This window comes from Phascolarctos cinereus, unplaced genomic scaffold (genome assembly GCF_003287225.1).
Source record: "Phascolarctos cinereus isolate Bilbo 61053 unplaced genomic scaffold, phaCin_HiC Scaffold_9;HRSCAF=440, whole genome shotgun sequence".
Lineage (NCBI taxonomy): Eukaryota > Metazoa > Chordata > Mammalia > Diprotodontia > Phascolarctidae > Phascolarctos > Phascolarctos cinereus.
Genome location: NW_027556402.1, coordinates 29,736,484 through 29,755,537, shown reverse-complemented (window position 1 = coordinate 29,755,537; position 19,054 = coordinate 29,736,484). Strand labels below are relative to the sequence as shown.

Genomic DNA, 19,054 nt, shown 5'->3' with positions numbered 1-19,054 from the left:
GATTATATAGCAATGACAAGGTCAAGAAAATGTTAAATTCCTTCAAAAATAGTTTTGCATTCCTTGTCCTTTATAAGCCTATTGCTTAGAGGAGCTTAGAAATATACTTTTGACAACAAATAGGTCATTCATAATAAGAAAAGTACTTTCTTATTTTCTTTTCCTTACCATTCCTTGAAGGGGGTGGGGGAGGAGGATGGGCCTGGATGTTAAAGAGGAAATACAGAAGTTGGTTTTTTTTCCATTAAGAGGAAGAAAAAAATCAATTCACTAATAAAGGATGTCACATGTGTCAAACATTTGATACCTGGGGGTACATTAAACTCGAGAACAGATATCAGTTTGAGTGAAAGACTCTATTATTTCACCTACTAGTTTTTCATACTAAAAACTTTAAAAATTTGCTAGATGATAAGTCATTGAACTTGAAAAAGAAACTACCTTATTTGGATCCATTTCCAAGTCAGTCCAACCTCAAAAGGATCCCAACAACCTTAAATTTCACATGTTTTCTTGAAGTTTGATGTGTTGGAAGCTTATGTGTTTCTCCTTCCTCCAGTCTAACACTTGCCTCTTCTGTTTATGATGAATTGCTACTTCCTGTGCAATTTGCATTACGTTAAATGTTGGGTCTGATTGCATTTTCCTGTCTGATGAATTGTACTTCAGACACTACTCAACATCTACCTCCTGTGAGGTCCTCCCTCCATTGCCTCTTCCGTGATTGGAAGGCTGCAGGGCACAGCCATGAGCTCTTCCAAAAGCCTTTCTTTACTGAAGTCTCGAGGGTTAAGTGAGTTGCCCAGTGCCATACAGTTAATAAGTAGCAGAGCTGGGATTTGAACTCGGGTCCTTTCACTCCAAATTCAACACTTTCCCAATGTCTTTAAATGCCAAACCAAGAAGTTTGTATTTCAGAGTCAACAGGGAACCACTGGAATATCTTGAGCAAGAATGTGGCGTGGTCCGACCTGTCCTTCGGAATATCACTTTGTCAGCAACGTGGAGGCTAGATTATGGTGAAGAGAGATCTAGGGGCAGGAAAGCCAATTAGGAACTTATTGCAATAGAGCTGTTGAGAGACGATGAGGGCCTGAGCCAGGCTGTTGGCTGTGTGAGTGGAAAGAAAAGGCGAAATGGGAAAGATGTGGAGACAGAATCAGCAAGGCTTGAGAAGTGATGGAGGGAGAAGAAATCCCTCAGGTTGGAAACCTCAGTAACTGGAAGGATGATGGTGCCCTGTCCAGAAACAGGGAAGTTAAGAAGGGGTAGATTTAGAGGGAAAGATAATGAAGTTCACTGGAGATGTGCTGAGTTCGAGATGCCAGTCAGGTGGGGATAACCAGCAAGTGGTTGCTAATGCACGACTGGGGCTCAAGAGACAAAGCCGAAGGTTGGCTATACTGGTTAGAGATACTAAATGGGCTCATGGGGAAAGTGTGGAAAGGGTGTAGAGAGAGAAGGGAGCAGATGGGTAATGGTGAGACCAAGAGACAGTTATGTCATGTTTTTGTACCTTAAAGAACTTTTATGTTTATGTCAAAGTATTCTGTTTTAAAGGGCCTATTGTTTTAGTTATCTCAGCTTACTTGTAAGAGGCCGTATAAAATGACGAGAGGTGGGGCTGGAATAAGTAGGAAAGACTTCACGTCTCTGTCTCCCTTTCTCTCTTTCCTTTTGTCTCTCTGTTTCTCTCTTTCTCCTTCTCTCTCTCTGTCTCTCTCTCACACATACATACACACGTGCGCGCGCACACACGCGCACACACACACACGAATTGATGATAGGCTAATTGACTAAAGAACATATTACTTCTCATGAATCACTTCCTGGAAATGTAATAAGAGCCTTTATTCCGATAGCACTGTTGAAATGATTAGATGCTTATTAAGTGTAACTTGTCAAGCAAAGTCATGTTTTATTTTAAATATATGAACATTTATCACACGAGAGTTTTACAGATTTTTTTTAGGGTTTGATTTGATTTTGATCCTTTTATTTAAAGAAATTACCTTAAGAAATCTAATGTATTTTGTTCCTATACAAATATTATTTTTCTTTATGATAATGGTAAGGTAGATGAAATATTCAGGGTATGAATAGTAGTGAAAACAAATGACAATTTCATGTTACAAGATATAAATTATTCATCACTGGCCTGACAGCTCCTTAGTTTTATTAGAAGGGGTTAAAAAAAAAAAGGAAAACAGAAAGACGGCCTCTCTGCAGTTCTGGCTCTTGACCAGATTCTGCACTGCTCCCAGCTGATGCGCCAAACCCCACTACCATTTACATTTGCGCAACATCGCTTTAACCCAGAGCTCCTCCATAAATAGTCCTGTTCTCCCCCACGCCCAGCTAGAAAACAAGCAGAGGAAATCAGAGAATGGGCAGCCTGCAGCTTCGCCGGCACTAATTGAGCTAAGCCTGCCCGGCCTGCGTGAAGGCTTTCTTGTTCCCAGCCTCTGATCTTAGCAGTCCAGGGCTGTTTACCTTAGGGGCAAGCAAGTCGGCTCTGAAAAGAAACCGTGTTGCTACCGCAGCCTTAGCAACAGTGAAAGCGGTTTCTTTTTTTTGTTTGTTTACAATCTAGGGGGAGGCATCCTCCTTTAAGAAACTAGCAAGTCCCTCCCCTCCTCCCTTCCCCCAATCAATATTCATGACTGTCAGCTGCATTCAGCTATCAATATGAGCTGCCTTCCCCTTTAGAAGCTTTGCGTAGTAGCTTTAGAAGGAAGGAAAAGTTCAAGGGAAAGCATATGAGTGCATGATACTCGAGGGCGAGTGACTATAAGTAGCATTTAGGGGCTCTTCAAGCAACGATTTTGATTTGGGCGTTTGCACTCCATGCAGCTGGTGTTTGAAAGCTTTCAAGCCAGAGGGAAGACGTTGCAGGCATCTTTTGGCTTTTCTTGTGCATTTCAGTTTTGCGTGGGTGTTATTGCAGAGCTTCACCATGAAGATTCAGGACCATCCGAGCCTCCCCGACACGAAACTCCAGAGAAACCAAGACGCGGATGTCCAGGAAGATAGCTTTGTCACCGAAATGCCTCAGCTGGACTTGACCACTTTGTGTAATGAGAACAGCTGGGAAGGTACAGTGGCGCGATGTTTTCTTGATTGTTATGGAAATAGCGTGTGCATACCACTGGGGAGGAAAGATGTGACTGCGCTGGCATAAGTGTACTTATGTTCGATTACCTCAAATGATAGAAAATCTCTTCTAGTCTGAATGCAAGAATGTGTCACGGATGATATTTCCCGGTGTAGAATCATCTGCATATTCCGTTTTACTTCTGAGAAATGTTCTTCTGCACGTACTGTGTGGATACTGAGGAAGCAGCCTGCATTTATTTATTCCTTTTATAGTACGGCCTTTTCTCCCTCCCCACATTCCAGTAAATTATTTTCTCATCATCTTTAGACCTCTCACTCCCAGTTGGGGGGGGGGGGGAAAGACCTTTTTTTTTTCTTAACAAATCAAATTTAAATAAAATTCTAAATCAAAATGAAGAAAAAACAGATCTCACTCAGCATTGTTATTTTCCAGTCACCCCTTGCCTTGTGCATCCATGAGAAGAGAACTCCAGATTTTAACAATACTGCAAGACAGAGTAAAAGTATTTAAAGAGAGCAAGGTCACATAATGTAGCGCTTTCCTGAGGAAGGTACTTCTTCCTTCTCTCAAAAAACACATCCCAGTTCTTTTCCCCCATGACTGTCATTTGAGAATGTAGTGGTCTAAAATTCGGTGGTCAAAAAGACTATTTCGTTCCCTTTGCTTCAGTGTTTAATGCACAGATTTTTTTCCCTTTAATTTTACAGGCATCAATTCATCAGATACAGTGCTGAGTTTAAAATTCCTCATTTACGTAATCATAGTAAAATTTTAAAATTTGGTTTTCAAGTGATTATTGATGCTGATATTAAGATTAGACATCAACTCCTTAATTATACATAAACTGTTGGGGAATTTGTGTATGACCATATTTTTTGTGTTGTGGTCAGGGTGTGTGTGTGTGTGTGTGTGTGTGTGTGTGTGTGTGTGTGTGCATGTGTATGTGTGTGCGTGTGTGTGTGCTTGTGTATGTGAGAGACAGAGATAGAAACACAGACTAGAGAGAGAGAGAGAGAGTGAGAGAATTCAGTTTGTATTACATACATTATATATTTAATAGGAAAAAGAAGAGAGGAAAGGTTTAGGCTAGTATTATTCAGAACAATGACCTAGCATAGAGTGATATGTTATAACATGAGTGACAGAGATATGTTACAAATCAAAATTACTTAAAACAGCCCCCTCTCAGTTCTGTGATTCCCTTGTCCAACCTGGAGTACTCCACATGTCTATTATCCTAGAAGACAGAATAAAAGAAAATTTAAAATAAAGCCAGGCCAAGCAGAAAAGCTGCACCACACACATCCTTGATTTCACTGAAGTGGGAGGTGGGAAAGAAAAAAACCCTTCTTACTCTGCCTCTCCTTTTCAGAAACATAGTCTTTCCCTCTTAACCAGTACTCACATCTGAGGTATGATTTTGTCAGCTTCTGACACTTTGAAGATAAAGCTTTTTTTTCAGTTTGTCACTTGGACAGAATCTGAATTCTTTAACCCAGTTAAAACTGCATTTTGTTTAGAAATAATCAGATATGCTTCCTGTCATTTATTTGGCTGAGATGGCAAAATAAAAAACCCAGCAGCAATAGCTTTCCTCTGTAAAAGAGCTAATAAGCACTAAACATTAAACCTTTCAAAACAGACTAAGTCTTGCTTTGGAGTCTCCAAAATGTGATAATCTACCTGTTTCATTAGAATGAAGGAGGCAGGGAGGAAAGCCCTTCTTGGTCATGGGATTTTTTTGTCTCGGTTCCAGATATCAACCAGTGGCTTAATAATTCACCCTGAAGAGAGGAGGGTGTGTGTTTTCGTTTCCCACCTCCTAAACTGGATGCAATTTACCTTGCTCTTATCTTAGGTAAGCATACACTTGTACTATCTTCCAACATAAGGAGAATATGAAATTTTATCCAGAGACGATAAGCTATGATTATCCCCCCAGTGACTATGTCCTTATGCAAAGAGTTTGGGATTATTGCATCATTGGGATCATAGGATCACCACTGTAGACTCTAGAGCTAGAAAGAACACTGAGGCCACCTAAAACAATTTCAGCATTTTACAGATGAGGAAACTAAGGCTCAGAGTGGTTAAGTGACTTGCCCAAGTTAACACAACACAGATTGTAAGAATAAGAGATTCTTGAACCCAATTCCTCTGACTCCAAAACCAGTTTTCTTTTTTTTGCATCCCAATTATTTACATTTTTCCTTTTTAAAAATAAAAATTTCTTGATATTTTACTAATACTTTTTTAGATCACCTAAATTTTTCCTTGTATTTCTCCTCTTTCCTCCCTCAGAGGGCTATCCTTTGTAGCAAATAATTTTTTTTTAACATAAGAAAAAGGGAAGAATAGAAAAATTCAATAAAGCCAAGTAATACATCAAAAAAGTCTGATTGTGTGTATGTGTGTGTGTGTGTGTGTGTGTGTGTGTGTGTGTTCCACACCTATGGAAACATCCTCCTCCCAACTTTGCAAAGGAATTGGAGGAAATATCTTCTCCTATCTCTTCTTTGGGGCCAAATTTGTTCTTTGTAATTTTGCAACATTCTTTTTAAAAAATTATTTTGTAGTTTTTTCCGTTTTCAATGTTACAGTGATTGTGCATTTTTTTTCCTAGTTCTGATTAGTTTGTGCTGTGTAAGTTCATGTAAATATTTCCATGGTTCTCTGTATTCATTATATTCATTATCTCATGAAGCATGGTAATATTCCATTGCATTCATGCGCCATAGTTTGTTTAGACATTCCTGATTCACTTGGCATCTATTTTATTTCTAAAAATATTTTGCTACAAAATATGCTACTACTCTAAATGTTTATTATTATTGTTACAAATAATAACTAGCATTTATATAATGCTTTAAAGTTTGCAAAGTGCTTGACATACATTATCTCATTTTATCTTTGCAACAATCCTTAGAGTGGGTGCTTTTATTATCCACATTTTACAGATGAGGACAATGAGACTTAGAAAGGTCAAGTAACTTTTTCAGGATCGTACAACTAGTAAGTAGTAGAGGCTGAATTTGAACTCAGGCCTTTCTGATTGCAGGTGCAGCACTGCAGCAGCTAGCTGCCTGTTTTGGTGGGTACAGAGCCTTTGTTTTTGTCTGTGACCTCGTTAGGGTATATGTCTAGTTGTGCAATTTCTGAGTCAAAGGTTATGAACATATTAGCTGTCTTATTTGCAGAAATCCAAATTGCTTTACAGAATGATTATACGCAGCTCTGCAAACAGTGCATCAATCAATATGCCTATCTTTTTGCAGTCTCTCCCATACTGACTAGTCTCATTTTTTGTCATATTTGCCAGATTTTTCTGAGTGTGAAGTTAAACCTCAAGATTGTTTTGATTTTCATTTCCATCATTTTTAGTGATTTAAAGCATTTTTCATACGATTGTGAATTACAGTTCTTCTTCTGAGAACTTTATTCATATCCTTTGACTACTTATCTATTGAGGGAATGGCTTTTTGGCTTATTTTTTCTGCAAGTAGTCTATATATCTTAGCTACTTAACCCTTATCTGAGAAATTGAATATGAAGATTTTTTTCCCCTTTCAACATTTTCCCTTCTTATGTTAGATGCATTTTTTCGTTTGTGCAGTTGCTTTTCAGTTGTAACAGATTATGCCTGTTTTATCTTTTGATTCTGTCCCCTGTTTGGCTAAAAATTATTATTGCACTCACAAATATGAAAGGAAGATGATTTCTCTTCTAATTTTTTACATCATCATCTTTAGTAATCGAAGTCATGTATCTATTTTGAATTCATTGAGGCATATGATGTAAGACTTTAGTCTAAGCCTAATATTTTCCAAAAAACTTTTTTAGTTTTCCTAGTAATACCTATTAAATAAGGAATTCTTTCCTAAGTAATTTATGTTTTCAGATCTGTCAAATATAGAATTATTGAGTTCTCTTGTTTCTGATTCTATTAACTTGCTTTGCTATTCTACCTAATGATTTTGATGACTACTGCTTTATAAAAGTTTGAGTGCTATTCTTAATCCCTACATTTCTTCATTATTTCCTGGATATTCTGTTTTTCCAAATAAATTTTATTATTATTTTTTCAAGTCCTATAAAATATCCCTTTATTAGTTTGATTGGTGTCACATTTGATAGTATTTCTATCTTGACTATATTGGCCTGGTCCATCTGTAAGTACTGAGTATTCCAACTATTAAAATTGTTTTTAAAAATTTCTTTTAGAGAATTTTGTAATTGATTCTAATCTAGTATTAATCTGCTTTAGTAGATTGCTTCTCTCCCCAAATATTTCATGCATTTTGTGGTTTTTGGAATTGGATTTACCTTTATATTATTGACTCTTGATTTTGTTAATATTCTATAGAAATGCTGTTCATTTTTGTGTGTTTCTTATCTAACCCTATGACTTTGCTGGAGCTATTAATTGTCCCATTTAGTTTCTTTGCTGATTTCCTAAGGATTTCCTAAGTAGAGCATCATATGGTCTTTTTTGTCTTGTCACGAATTGCCTATCTTTAAACCTTTAATTTATTTCTCCTTTCTTATTGCTAACGCTTCTAGAACTATATCAAATAATAGTGTAGAAAGTGGTCTTCTTTGATTTTCTGTATTTATAGTGAAAGGTTCTAGGGTAGCCCCATGTATATGATGCTTGTTTTTAGATTTAATTGCATATTTTAATGATATTTAAAAGGTCTCTCTGTGCCATTACTTTGTAAGACTTTTAGCATACACAAGTATTATATTTTGTCAAAGACTTTTCCTGCATCTGTTGATAATAACTTTTGTGATGTTTTTATTTTTAATGTGATTAATTATGCAGCTGTTTTCTGATGTTGAATCCCTGGTATAGATGGAACTTGTTCGTAATGAAAGATTTCTTAGATAAATTGCTATAGTCTGTTTGGCAGGATTTTATTTAAAAGTTTTGAATCAGAGACCAACAAAATGGCAGAGGAGGAAATCCAAATATAGTTCAGCAAATCCAAATAAATCTTAGAGTAGAAGAATGATTAGTGATTGAGCAACCTAAGGAGAAATCACAATGGGTCGTTTTTCCAGCCCAAAATCACAAATACAGCCCACAGGCAACTAACCAGGGCGGGGAATCAGGAAATGGGTGGACCAACAGCTCTGTTGCTCTGAACCCTGAGGAAGATCATGGAGTCAGCCCCTAAGTTCAGATCAAGGGTTAACATGCACCTCTGTCCCTCTGAGCCTGGACAGGGAAGAGGAACCAGGTTTGGGATTGTATAGCCAGGGATTGGCCTGTAGATCTCTCATTCTGAGCCCATAGAACTTTCCAGCTAAATGAACCATCAGCTGGATCTCCACCCAAGGATAAATCTGTGGTGGTTTTGCCTAACCTTGGGGTCTAGAGCTTGAAAAGTTCAGTCTAGGAGGGCAGCTGGATTAGGGCCAGCTAAAAGTTTGCAGCACCCTGTTCTGAAGTGCCTTTCTGATCCTTGAAGAATGTGGCATTCGAAACTACTACCACCACCACCATCACTACTACTGCTACTAATCGCTAGCTTTATATAGTGCACTTTTATATAGTACCTAGTATGTGCTGAGTGCTTTACAAAGATCATCTCGTTTGATTGTCACAACAACCCTGGGAGGAATATGAAATAAGCCTAATATCTTCCAGGCTACTTTCTTGTTTTCCTAGTAGTTCTTGTTAAATAAGGAATTCTTTACTATGTGAGCATTCTTTCATATCCCTTTCCAATAAATTGCCAAGTCCTGTCGATTATATTTTCCTAACATTTCTCATCTGTGCCCCCTCTCTTCTCTGACATTGGCACCCACCTGGTCCAGGCCCTAGACTGTTGCAATGGCCTGCTGGTTGACTTCCCTGTCTTAATGATCACCCCACTCCAGTCCATCCTCCCTCCACTCAGCTTGATCTTCTACTCAAATTCCACTCAAACTGATCTTCCTAAAACACAGGTCAGATCTTTTCAGTTAACTCCAAGGGCTCGTTGTTATTTCTGGGATCAAATAGAAAATCCTCTGTCGTTCAAAGCCCTTCATAACGTTGCCCACACACACTTCTTTCAATTTTCCTTTTGTCTTACTCCTTTCCACACATTATTCAATCCAGAGACACTGGTCCCCTTGCCCTTCCTCATACAAGACACTATCTCCTGACTCCAGAAATTTTGCCATCCCCCATGCCTGGAATTTTTTTTACCTCTTTATCTCTATGTCCCAGCCTCTCTAATTTTCTTAAAGTCCCACCTAACCCCCTACCTTCTACATGATCTCCCTTAATCATCTTTCCTGATCTCCCTTTATTATCTCATTCACTTATTTAGCAAGATGATACCAGAGGAGTTTGGGTCATAAAGCTAACATGTGACTTTCCCTGAGTTCCCATCAAATTAATTAATCATTTGAGGTTCCTGACAGGTACAACCTACAAAATTGGGTACCAACCCATTATGGTGAGGTCATAGTAAGGGTGGCACGAGGCCTTGATGGGTTTGTGATGCTAGAAGTGGCAGTGAAGGTGGACAATGAGATGTTTTGGACAGACCCAGTGGGACACAACATATTTGGATATGCTGGACCATGGTCTGGCCCCGTCTACACTGATATTTGCCACACTGACAGCACATTCATGAAACATCAAATGGATAAAGCCACCTTTTATTATCTCCAATCTGTCCTATCTATAGCTTATTTGTACATAGTTATTTGCTGGTTGTTTTCCCCATTAGACTATGAGCTCCTTGAAACCTGGGATTTTTTTTTTGTTTGATTTTTGCCTTTCTTTGTATCTACCATGCTTAGTATAGTTCCTAACATATAATAGAGACTTAAAAATTACTAACTGACTCTAAGGCCTGCTTTAGTGGGATCAATGTAACAATTATTCCAAGTAGAAATTTACCCACCAGCAAATACTATGCCATAGATGTTACCCTTTGGCTATTCGGTTTATTCAAAACATGAATGATTTCAACTTCCTTTATTCTCTTCTCATTTGGGTAAAATGAGGCACTAGCAGAGTTGTAGAAAGTCACACTCTGACCTTGCCTCCTGAATATGGGGTAGACTTATAAAACCAGTGAGAATTCATCCTAATTCTGCATCTAGAAGGATATTTATGAAATGGTTTGTGCTTATGTCCCCACTTAGAGAGCAAAACTCTTTAACAATCTCCAGTGCGGTCCCATTGTGCCCTCATGCTGCAAACAAAGGGATACCTAGCAACATCAGGAAAGGGTTCTTATAAGAAATAATATTAAATCTGGCAAATGTATTCTTTAACAATAAATTAAAGAAAATCACAAGCGTAAGGCTGGGGCAGTATAAAGTCTATTGGTTACTCTCTCTTTTCCCCCTACTACTGGGTGAGTACCCTTCATAGAACACAGGGCACACGTGCACGTGTCCATTTGGACAGAAGGCATGTTTCATGTCTTACAGAAAGGAACTGCAGATGTGGCTGGCACCAGCTTCCCTGGTTGCCACTGCCTTGGGATCACTGCCACGTCTCCTTTCTCCTGTTTTTAGAGTCCCCCATCTCTCCGTGTGAACAAACCTCTACCCCTTCTTCTCTTGCTGATCTCGCTTCCCAAATTGGAAAGAGATACAAATCCCAGAGGGCTTTGTGACCAGCCACGGGTTGCGATAGCACAAGGGTCTAGGATTTGAACTATAATCCCTTGATTCCACATCCAGAATTCTTGTAGTTGAATGAATAAATTGCAGCTCATCAGTTTTTCCTCTGATCCTTCCAGTCTACTGCTGCTGCTATCAGGTGGATGCATTTTAAATGTGAAAAAACATTGCTTGTATCTTAACTTAGTGTAGCCAGATGCACAAGGAGGAAAACATAAATTCCTAATGTGATCTGTTTATGTACTTGGAAATTCTGATCTAAATAGAAAGAAAAATTTGAGTTCCTCATTTTTACTGAAATAAGATAAAAACTCATTTTGAAGCTCAAAATCTTTCTATTTCCTTTGAAATAATTTTCCTGGCATACCCTTATCATCCTTATTACAAGCATACCAGTCCTAAGATAGGATCTTACCCATACCAGAAGTCTTGAAAGACTTAATTAGTGAATGAATTCCAAAAAACCCAAAGAGGCAACTTAGCAAACAGTAAGGGACGCTAGATTTGAAGTCAGAAGACTTTGTTTGATCCTACATCTACTACTTACTACCTGTGTGACTTGGGGAAGTCCATGGGCCTTAGTTTCTTCATTATGTAAAGTAAGGGGGTTGGATAGTATGTTATAGTTCTTTTTTTAAAAAAATTTTATTTGTTTAATTTTTAATTTATGGAATAAAACAAGCAATTCCATAACATAGTATAATAAGAAAGATGATTACACGTGAAACTACAACTCTATTACATATAACCTGCTATTCCTTTTTTACGTGTTTTATATATATATATATATATATATATATATATATATATATATATAACACACACAACACACACACACACCTATAATAAAGTTATCATGTAAAATTTTTCCTTTTTTTCCCTTCCTTTTTGTTCTAAATTCATATTCCTCCAATCGAGGTTGGATCCTGACTTTGCCATTTACTATCTGTGTGACATTGGACTAGTCACTATCTCTCAGTGCTTCCGTCTCTTTATCCTGTGAGATGAGGGGGCTGGAAATCTATGCTCCACTAAATCTTGTGCAGGCAATAGCATGGATTCACTGCCACATGCTACATTGGCCTTATCTTATTTTCGCAGTTAAGCATCTGTGTAAAAATATAATTAAATAGCTTTGTATTCTTAAAATATTTGAAACTAGGAACAGGAGAAGGATGATCTCAGTCTGTCATTCAGGTGGATTAAGCTATGCATTATGTAATGTGACACCCCCTCTTTTTCGACACACTCAGATCAGCAGGGCAGTACCCAGATGACGGATAACTATTCCTCTTTCTCAGGGTTTTGAAGGGCTGGGTTTCTAGTACTGTGACTCATAAGCCCTGACCAGAAAGAGGAAAATCAGTGGGTCAGACTGAAATAGCTATTTACTAATGTGGCGTGGTCAAAACAATTGTTAGAAAATATCTTCACCATCAACTCCCACACAGTCAGGGCTACAAACTTCCACAATTACACACAGGTCCTCAGGAAAAATGACCTCAAACTTAGGGTGCAATGGCAGTGATGCCCTTGTATAGGATACGTGTCTCAAAGGGGTAGCTCACTGCTCAGGGTTCCAGGTGGCTTTCTTTTTTTGGTGCAAGGAAGGCATCATGCTTTCTAAAGCTGCTACCTCCCTCAAGTGGATATTTTTTGGTGTCTATCTATATCTATATTTACTCTCCCTATCTCTCATGAATTCACTGTCTTTTACTGATCCAGTCTCTCCAATGATATGAAACCTTAACTCTCTCTTTCCCCCTTTCAACTCCCCCAGGAATCTTTATCTCTCAGATTTGGAGTTCTCTAAAGCTACTTCACTACTGAAATACCTCCAGTTGTAGGGTGTGTGGGGCATTCAGGGAGGACTAGCACCTCTGGTGTGAGGGCTTGCCCATCGGTGAATTGGGGGATGTCTGTCCCAAGGATGTGAAGACTTCTCCCATGGGACCGGCAGATGCCGAAGCAGGGGCACTGTGGATCTCTTAGAGCTTGGTCAGACATTAAAGATGGCAAGGTCATCTACTGCATTCCTAGGCCATCATCAGTCATCTTGACTTTTGTCTTGCTACAGGTCTTGGATGACTCTGGAAGAGAGAGGTGAGGCTGAGGAGTTTGTGCAACTCTGCCTCACTTAAATCCAGTCCGTCTCATGATGCCATTGGGCCTCTTCAAAAAGGACAAACAACAAGCCTCTTGTTATATTAAGCCCTTGGGGATGTAGCCAGTCCAGGGATGGGGAACCCGTGCCCTCAGGGCCACATGTGGCCTTCTAGGTCCTCAAGTGCGGCCCTTTGACTGAATCCAAACTTCACAGAACAAATCTCCTTAATCAAAGGATTTGTTCTGTAAAACTTGGACTCAGTCAAAAGGCCGCACTTGAGGACCTAGAGGGCCATATGTGGCCTCAGGCTGCAAGTTCCCCACTCCCTGGACCAGTTCATTATTTCACCTAATCAGCTATTTCTTTTTTGCCCTAATCAAAGAAGTTTATCCCTTGTAAAGAGATCACTGGGTGTAGCCCATCTTGTTTACAAATTTAAAATTTTATCATGCCTTCATATTGATTAATTGAGGTTAGGGTATGGAAACTTCTCCTTAAATAAGGACCAATATTTGAGTGTTTATTAAATTATCTCTGGATTAAAAAGAGGGGAGTGTGTTTGTACATCTTTTTGTGTCTGATTCACAGTTTTTCAGTGGTATCACATACTGCGTAGCAGATGGACTTTTCATGCTTGGTCTACAAAGCTGATTAACGATAAAACAGGTGTTCTTGTTTCTTATAACCAAGAAACCTAACCATTTGGTAATATTATTTTTTAAGAAAATAGTTTCATTTATGATACCTTTATGATATGATATGCCTTATGACTAAATGTACCCATGTATCTGGAATTGACTGCTGGACATACCTTATCTCAGACCTGTCCATGGTCACAGCAGCAGAAAGACACATTTTTGTCTTATGGTAAATGGAATGAATTCTTGTGAATAAACCTAATTAATGGTAAATAGGTGTTCCCAAGTTAGTCTTAGCAATTTCCTTAGTTATAAAAGCAGTATGTCGACTAGTCTGATCTTTTGATTAAAGTGCTTCTCTTGATAACTTAAGATGATTATATCTAATGTAATAGAATCTCTCTCTCTCTCTCTTTCTCTTTCTCTCTCTTCACCAGCAAATTAGAGGATTTAGGGTCCTTACGATATGGATGTAAGAACTTTTTCAACACTAATAATTTCAGTATTATTAAATGGAAATTTTAAACCAACTAGCATGTCCACATGCCAGCATAAACACCCAGCTTCTCCTCTGCCCTCTGTCCCTGAGAAACTTCTTCCCCCCTCCCCTGGGTTGTTTTGTTCCAGCACTGCCCAGGAATTAAGCAATTGCTGCATTACTCTTTAACCTTTTCTTCCTCCTGATTAGGCATTCTCTGTATTATGTTCCTCAAAATGCTTCATTATTGAATATAAAGATTTTTGATACATCTGAAGAATAGTCTTGACCAATTTTGATAATACTTTTTCTTGAAACATAATTTTCCTTTTGAAATTTTGCTCACCTTTCTTCCTCCTCCTCCTCTTCTACTTTCTTCAAACGATCTATCATTTTATTGACCACTCCAGTGGCAAAGCACTGTGCTAGTCCCCTGGGGAATACACAGATGAATAAGGATGTATCCATCCCTTGGGTAATTTGTAATCTAGCAATTTAACGTTTTGTATCATCTTTGTTTTCAAGGAGGAAACTAAAAATACCTCACTTACCTAGAATGAAAAACCAGCTTGCCCAGTTTTGACCTGTTTACACTTTGGTCTGTAATGCTTTGGAGCATCATATTACATTGTAGGCCAAAGTCTACAACACAACTAAGTCTGATGTACACCATGACTTATTAGTCACAGGTTTGTGAGTGTTATAGAAAAAAATATATATCCAATACTCTATTCTACTTTAGTCTCCTCTTATGAAACAGACAGAAGCCTATACTTAGCAAACCACTTATTTTTTCCAAACAAGTTATAACAACAGTATTCTCACCGAGTAAAGCTTTTGTGCATTTCAAGAATCTGGTGGCATCAAAGCAGCCCAAACTGCAAGTGTTTCCATCATTAGAAAAACAATTTGAAATTTAATGTCAAAGAATTACAGTCCTGTGGTCATGTTCACAAATGCACATAGAACACTACAGATTTATGAAGTAATTATTGTAAAACCTAGTCTCTGATATTTCATAGGTCATTAAAAACTAGCACACCATACGGTTTTTTTGAAAAGAGGGTCATTGATGATCGCTTTTATAGTACGTAGATATGTACACATAAAATAAAAAATACAGGTCAAAGAAGGGTCACTAAGAGGTTAAAGGATTTGCCCAGGGTCACAGAATTAATATATGGCAGAGATGGGACCTGAACCAAATCTTCCATACTTTGAGGTCAATTTTCTATCCAACATACCATACTATCATTTATTATTATTGTTTGTTTATTTTTATGATATTGTATTAATCTCTTTTGTTTTGACATTCCTCTAATTTCAGAACATTTCCATTCCTCTTTGGACTGTCTCTTGTAACAAGAACCATCCTTTGTAAGAAATCAAGGGAAACATTTAAATATGAAAAATAAACAAGCATATGAGGGAAGCATGGGGTCCAGGAGGAAAAAGGAATAGGTTTTTGCAGGTCAGAGAGGGGGGAAAGATGTTCTCCAGTCTCCACATAGAGTTGGAGGTCAGGGTTCAAGGCTCACACAGTGAATTTGCAGAGACACTGCTCCCTGTAGATCTGCTGACAAAGTTTGGGCATGTCCTGTTGTGGGAAGCTGAAGCGCTATGACGGGGCCAGCTACTTGCAGTATTGCAATACAAAGAAATTACAGTCACTGTCGTTTTATCTGGCCACGTTCATCTTGAAGTAACTCCCGTCCCTGGTAGAAATCTAGCTGATCCTTCTTCACTGCCTCATCCTGTAGGTACATAACAGTATGCTTGGGACACCAGCGGTTGAGGGTACTCTGTGAGTCAAAATAAGTCATGGTCCCTGCCTCACAACACAGAGATGAGTGACCAGTATAATTCCTGGTACATAGGGATGAGTAGCTATTCCTTGTTCAAGATATCCACATTTTTGGTCTGCCTTTCCCTCTTGGTACAGAGTTTGGCATAGAAGAAACTGCTGAAGAAAAAAACCTTCTCTGGAACAGTGTCCATTACCAGGTCTCCATCCATATTCACCACTGGGTCATTAAGCCAGTTCTGCAGATAAAAGGTCCCCAGGTCATCCATAGTCAGCACATGCTGATAGGCTTATAAGCTACATGAAAGCCTCTCACCATAGTACTGCCTGGCAAACATTGGCATGACTGGATCAACTGCTAATCTAACTCTTTTCTAGAAGGTGCAGAAAACTCTTGCTGGAAAATGCCCTCCAGTTTCTTTACCATTTCGTCTGTGCTAAGAGAAATGAGGCTGCCATAGGTCTCAAAGAATTCATCCAGGATGGTCTGCACATAGGTCATTTGCTCCTCTCAAAGGGATGAGAGAGAGAGAGAGAGAGAGAGAGAGAGAGACAGAGAAGAGCTCGGAAAAATCAACCCAATATATCTGCCATTTTTAACATCATTATTCCCTACCCATATCCCCCCCCCAATTTCTGCAAAGAAATGAAGGAGATGCATTTTCTCAACTCTTCCCCCCATTATAATCACATAAATGATCAGGGCAAAGGGAAGGACGACCACTAAACCCTCTGGGAATTGTAGTTCTTCCCAGTTTGGGAAGAAAAGAAACTAATGGGAAGTCAACCCCCGAATAGGGGAGGAGGCCAAGTCTTGATAGAGAACAGCTATAGCTCATGAGAGACATGAGGAGAGAAGAATATCTGAGTGAGCCCAGGAATGAGTAGCGATCAGCTGTGGAAGCAAGTGACCATGATATCTGCATTTCCTTTTTTTCAGATCCCTGAGATTTAATCTCTGCATGAATAAACAGAGGGATGCCTGACTGTGGGGAAGTAGTAAGGGAAAACAAGACAGGAGGAAAGGGTGGTCTGTATCCTGCCCCTGCCTTACTTCTACTTTATCATGTTTTTTTTAAAAAATATTGTTGGAAGACTACATTTGCCAGATTTATGATACTAATTTTACAAACATCTGCTACTGATTTTGTCTTTAGGTTGTGTGGTGTCCTTTGTTTGTGACTTAAGGGTGTGGAGAGAGCAGTTGTAACAGCTCAGGAGAGAGGTCTTTCTTAGTAGAGGGTCTGGAAGCTAAAACGCATGATTAAAGAATTCTACTCTCTAAATGGGGTCATAGCATGAATTAATTCACAGGAGCAAAATCGCTACAAATCCAGGCTCTAATGCGTAAATCTGCTTTGATTAGGTTTTTTTATTCTTTGCATGTACACTGTGGTAGTCATTGGGTATATTATTTCTTTGATTCTGCTTACTTCACTCTGAATCAGTTCATATGTCATCCCATGCTTCTTTTAATTCTTTGTGTTTGTTACTTATCATAGTGTAGTACTGTTCCATTACATTCATGTAACACAGTTTGTTTCACCATTCCCAAATCAATGGGAATCCACTTTGTTTCTAATTCTTTGCTGCAGCAAAAAGTGCTGCTGTAAGAATTTTGGACTCCTTAAGATAATGTGGGATTGATGAAGTAGTCTAGTTTACAAAATTGATTTTTCAAATTCTTTTCTGAAAACGAGGGAAGGTGAGTGAAAGCTCTTAAGCCTAACAGTAAATTGGGTTAGTATTTACTGAATAACATCTCCGAAATTGAATAAGTTGTTTGAGTAGGCAGGTATTTTAGGCAGACTAGGTGGACATAACTTGGGGGAAAAAATACTCTTAAAATAAAATGTAACCCAGTACCCCTGTTCATTTTCAGAGCCCATTCCTACTCTCTCCTCATGGCAGTGTGACAGCATTGATTCAGATGAAGCCCACCTTTCCCCACAGGCAGGGCGCCTGATCCGCCAGCTTCTAGATGAAGACAGTGATCCTATGCTGTCCCCTCGATTCTATGCTTATGGGCAGAGCCAGCAGTACCTGGATGACACGGAAGTGCCTCCTTCCCCCCCCAATTCACATTCTTTCATGAGGTATACTTTGGTTTGCTGATGATCCTATGTATCATCTCCACAACATTAGAAAGGGTGGGAATGCAGGTTTTTAAAATGTGACTAGTAAATATTAATAAAAATAGAAAAAATGGAAACTCTTTGCTTAACATGAACACCAAACATGGAATTCTTCATTTCCTTGTTTAGAAAAAATGGTCTCCTATTGTTTCCCTTCTCTCTAAATGAAGTCCATTACAACGTCTCTGTCTCACACCATGAGATTGACCTCCCTTCCCCCATGAGAACATAGGTTTTATTAGAGTCATAACCCTTTAGAACCAGGTTGGAATGTGGCCAATAGTAATCATCATAGTTTGATTTAAATACCTCTTTTTCCTAAGAAGACACCCAAACAAAAATGAGAAAAAAACACCATGTCCTCTGTGAGACAGGGTAAGAAGTCATGAAAACGACAATCATCTCCATTTAATAGTAGGAAATATGGTATCTAAGGCCGCACAGCTAATGATTAATTTCATTTCTTTCAAGGGAACAGAGAAAAGTAGAACTTTGAATGTATGCCACATGGTATGCACTATCCCTACATTTCAGTGCCCTCAAATGTAACCCTTTTTTATGTTCCTAATAGGAGAAGGAGCTCTTCTTTGGGATCTTATGATGAAGACCAAGAAGACTTAACACCTGCACAGTTAACTCGGCGGATTCAAAGCCTTAAGAAAAAGATCAGAAGGTTTGAAGAGAGATTTGAAGAAGAAAGGAAATATAGGGTAGGAGTCTACATATACCTCTCCCTTCTCTCTCCAACTCATTGTTGACAGTAGTAAGACATAGCAACAACACAAACAATAAAATAGAAGATCCTCAAATTAATGGAGATTTTTGGTGGAATCCTCAATAGAAAATCAAAATGGAGTACACAGTGTAGCATATGGTCTGGAGCTACTCTTTCAACTGCCACTTAGACCAGTCCCAAAGGGTGGTTGCTCCTTCTCCCTCCAGAGTTCTAGAGGTAGGCCTGAAGGATTGGGGATCAGTTTTCATTAGTCATAGCTAATGAGTCCTCCCTGATGTACTTCCCTTCCATAATTATCAGTTGACAGTTAGAGTTTTAGTTTTTAGAAAGCAGTATCTACTAAGGTGGTATTGCAAGAACAGTTCATATAAAACATTGACCCCAAAATCTATGACACATTCGTCCA

The 19,054-nt window shown here is 38.7% G+C and overlaps 1 protein-coding gene across 1 annotated transcript in view; it reads left to right on the top strand.

Moving 5' to 3' along the window:
* The window catches only part of FAM13A (family with sequence similarity 13 member A), a 102,619-nt gene that overhangs the window by 57,113 nt on the left and 26,452 nt on the right, over positions 1–19,054 (top strand). Inside the window, 3 exon segments of the mRNA XM_020988305.2 lie at positions 2,948–3,095; positions 17,660–17,873; positions 18,484–18,622. Coding sequence (XP_020843964.1) covers positions 2,948–3,095; positions 17,660–17,873; positions 18,484–18,622 — 501 coding nt within the window.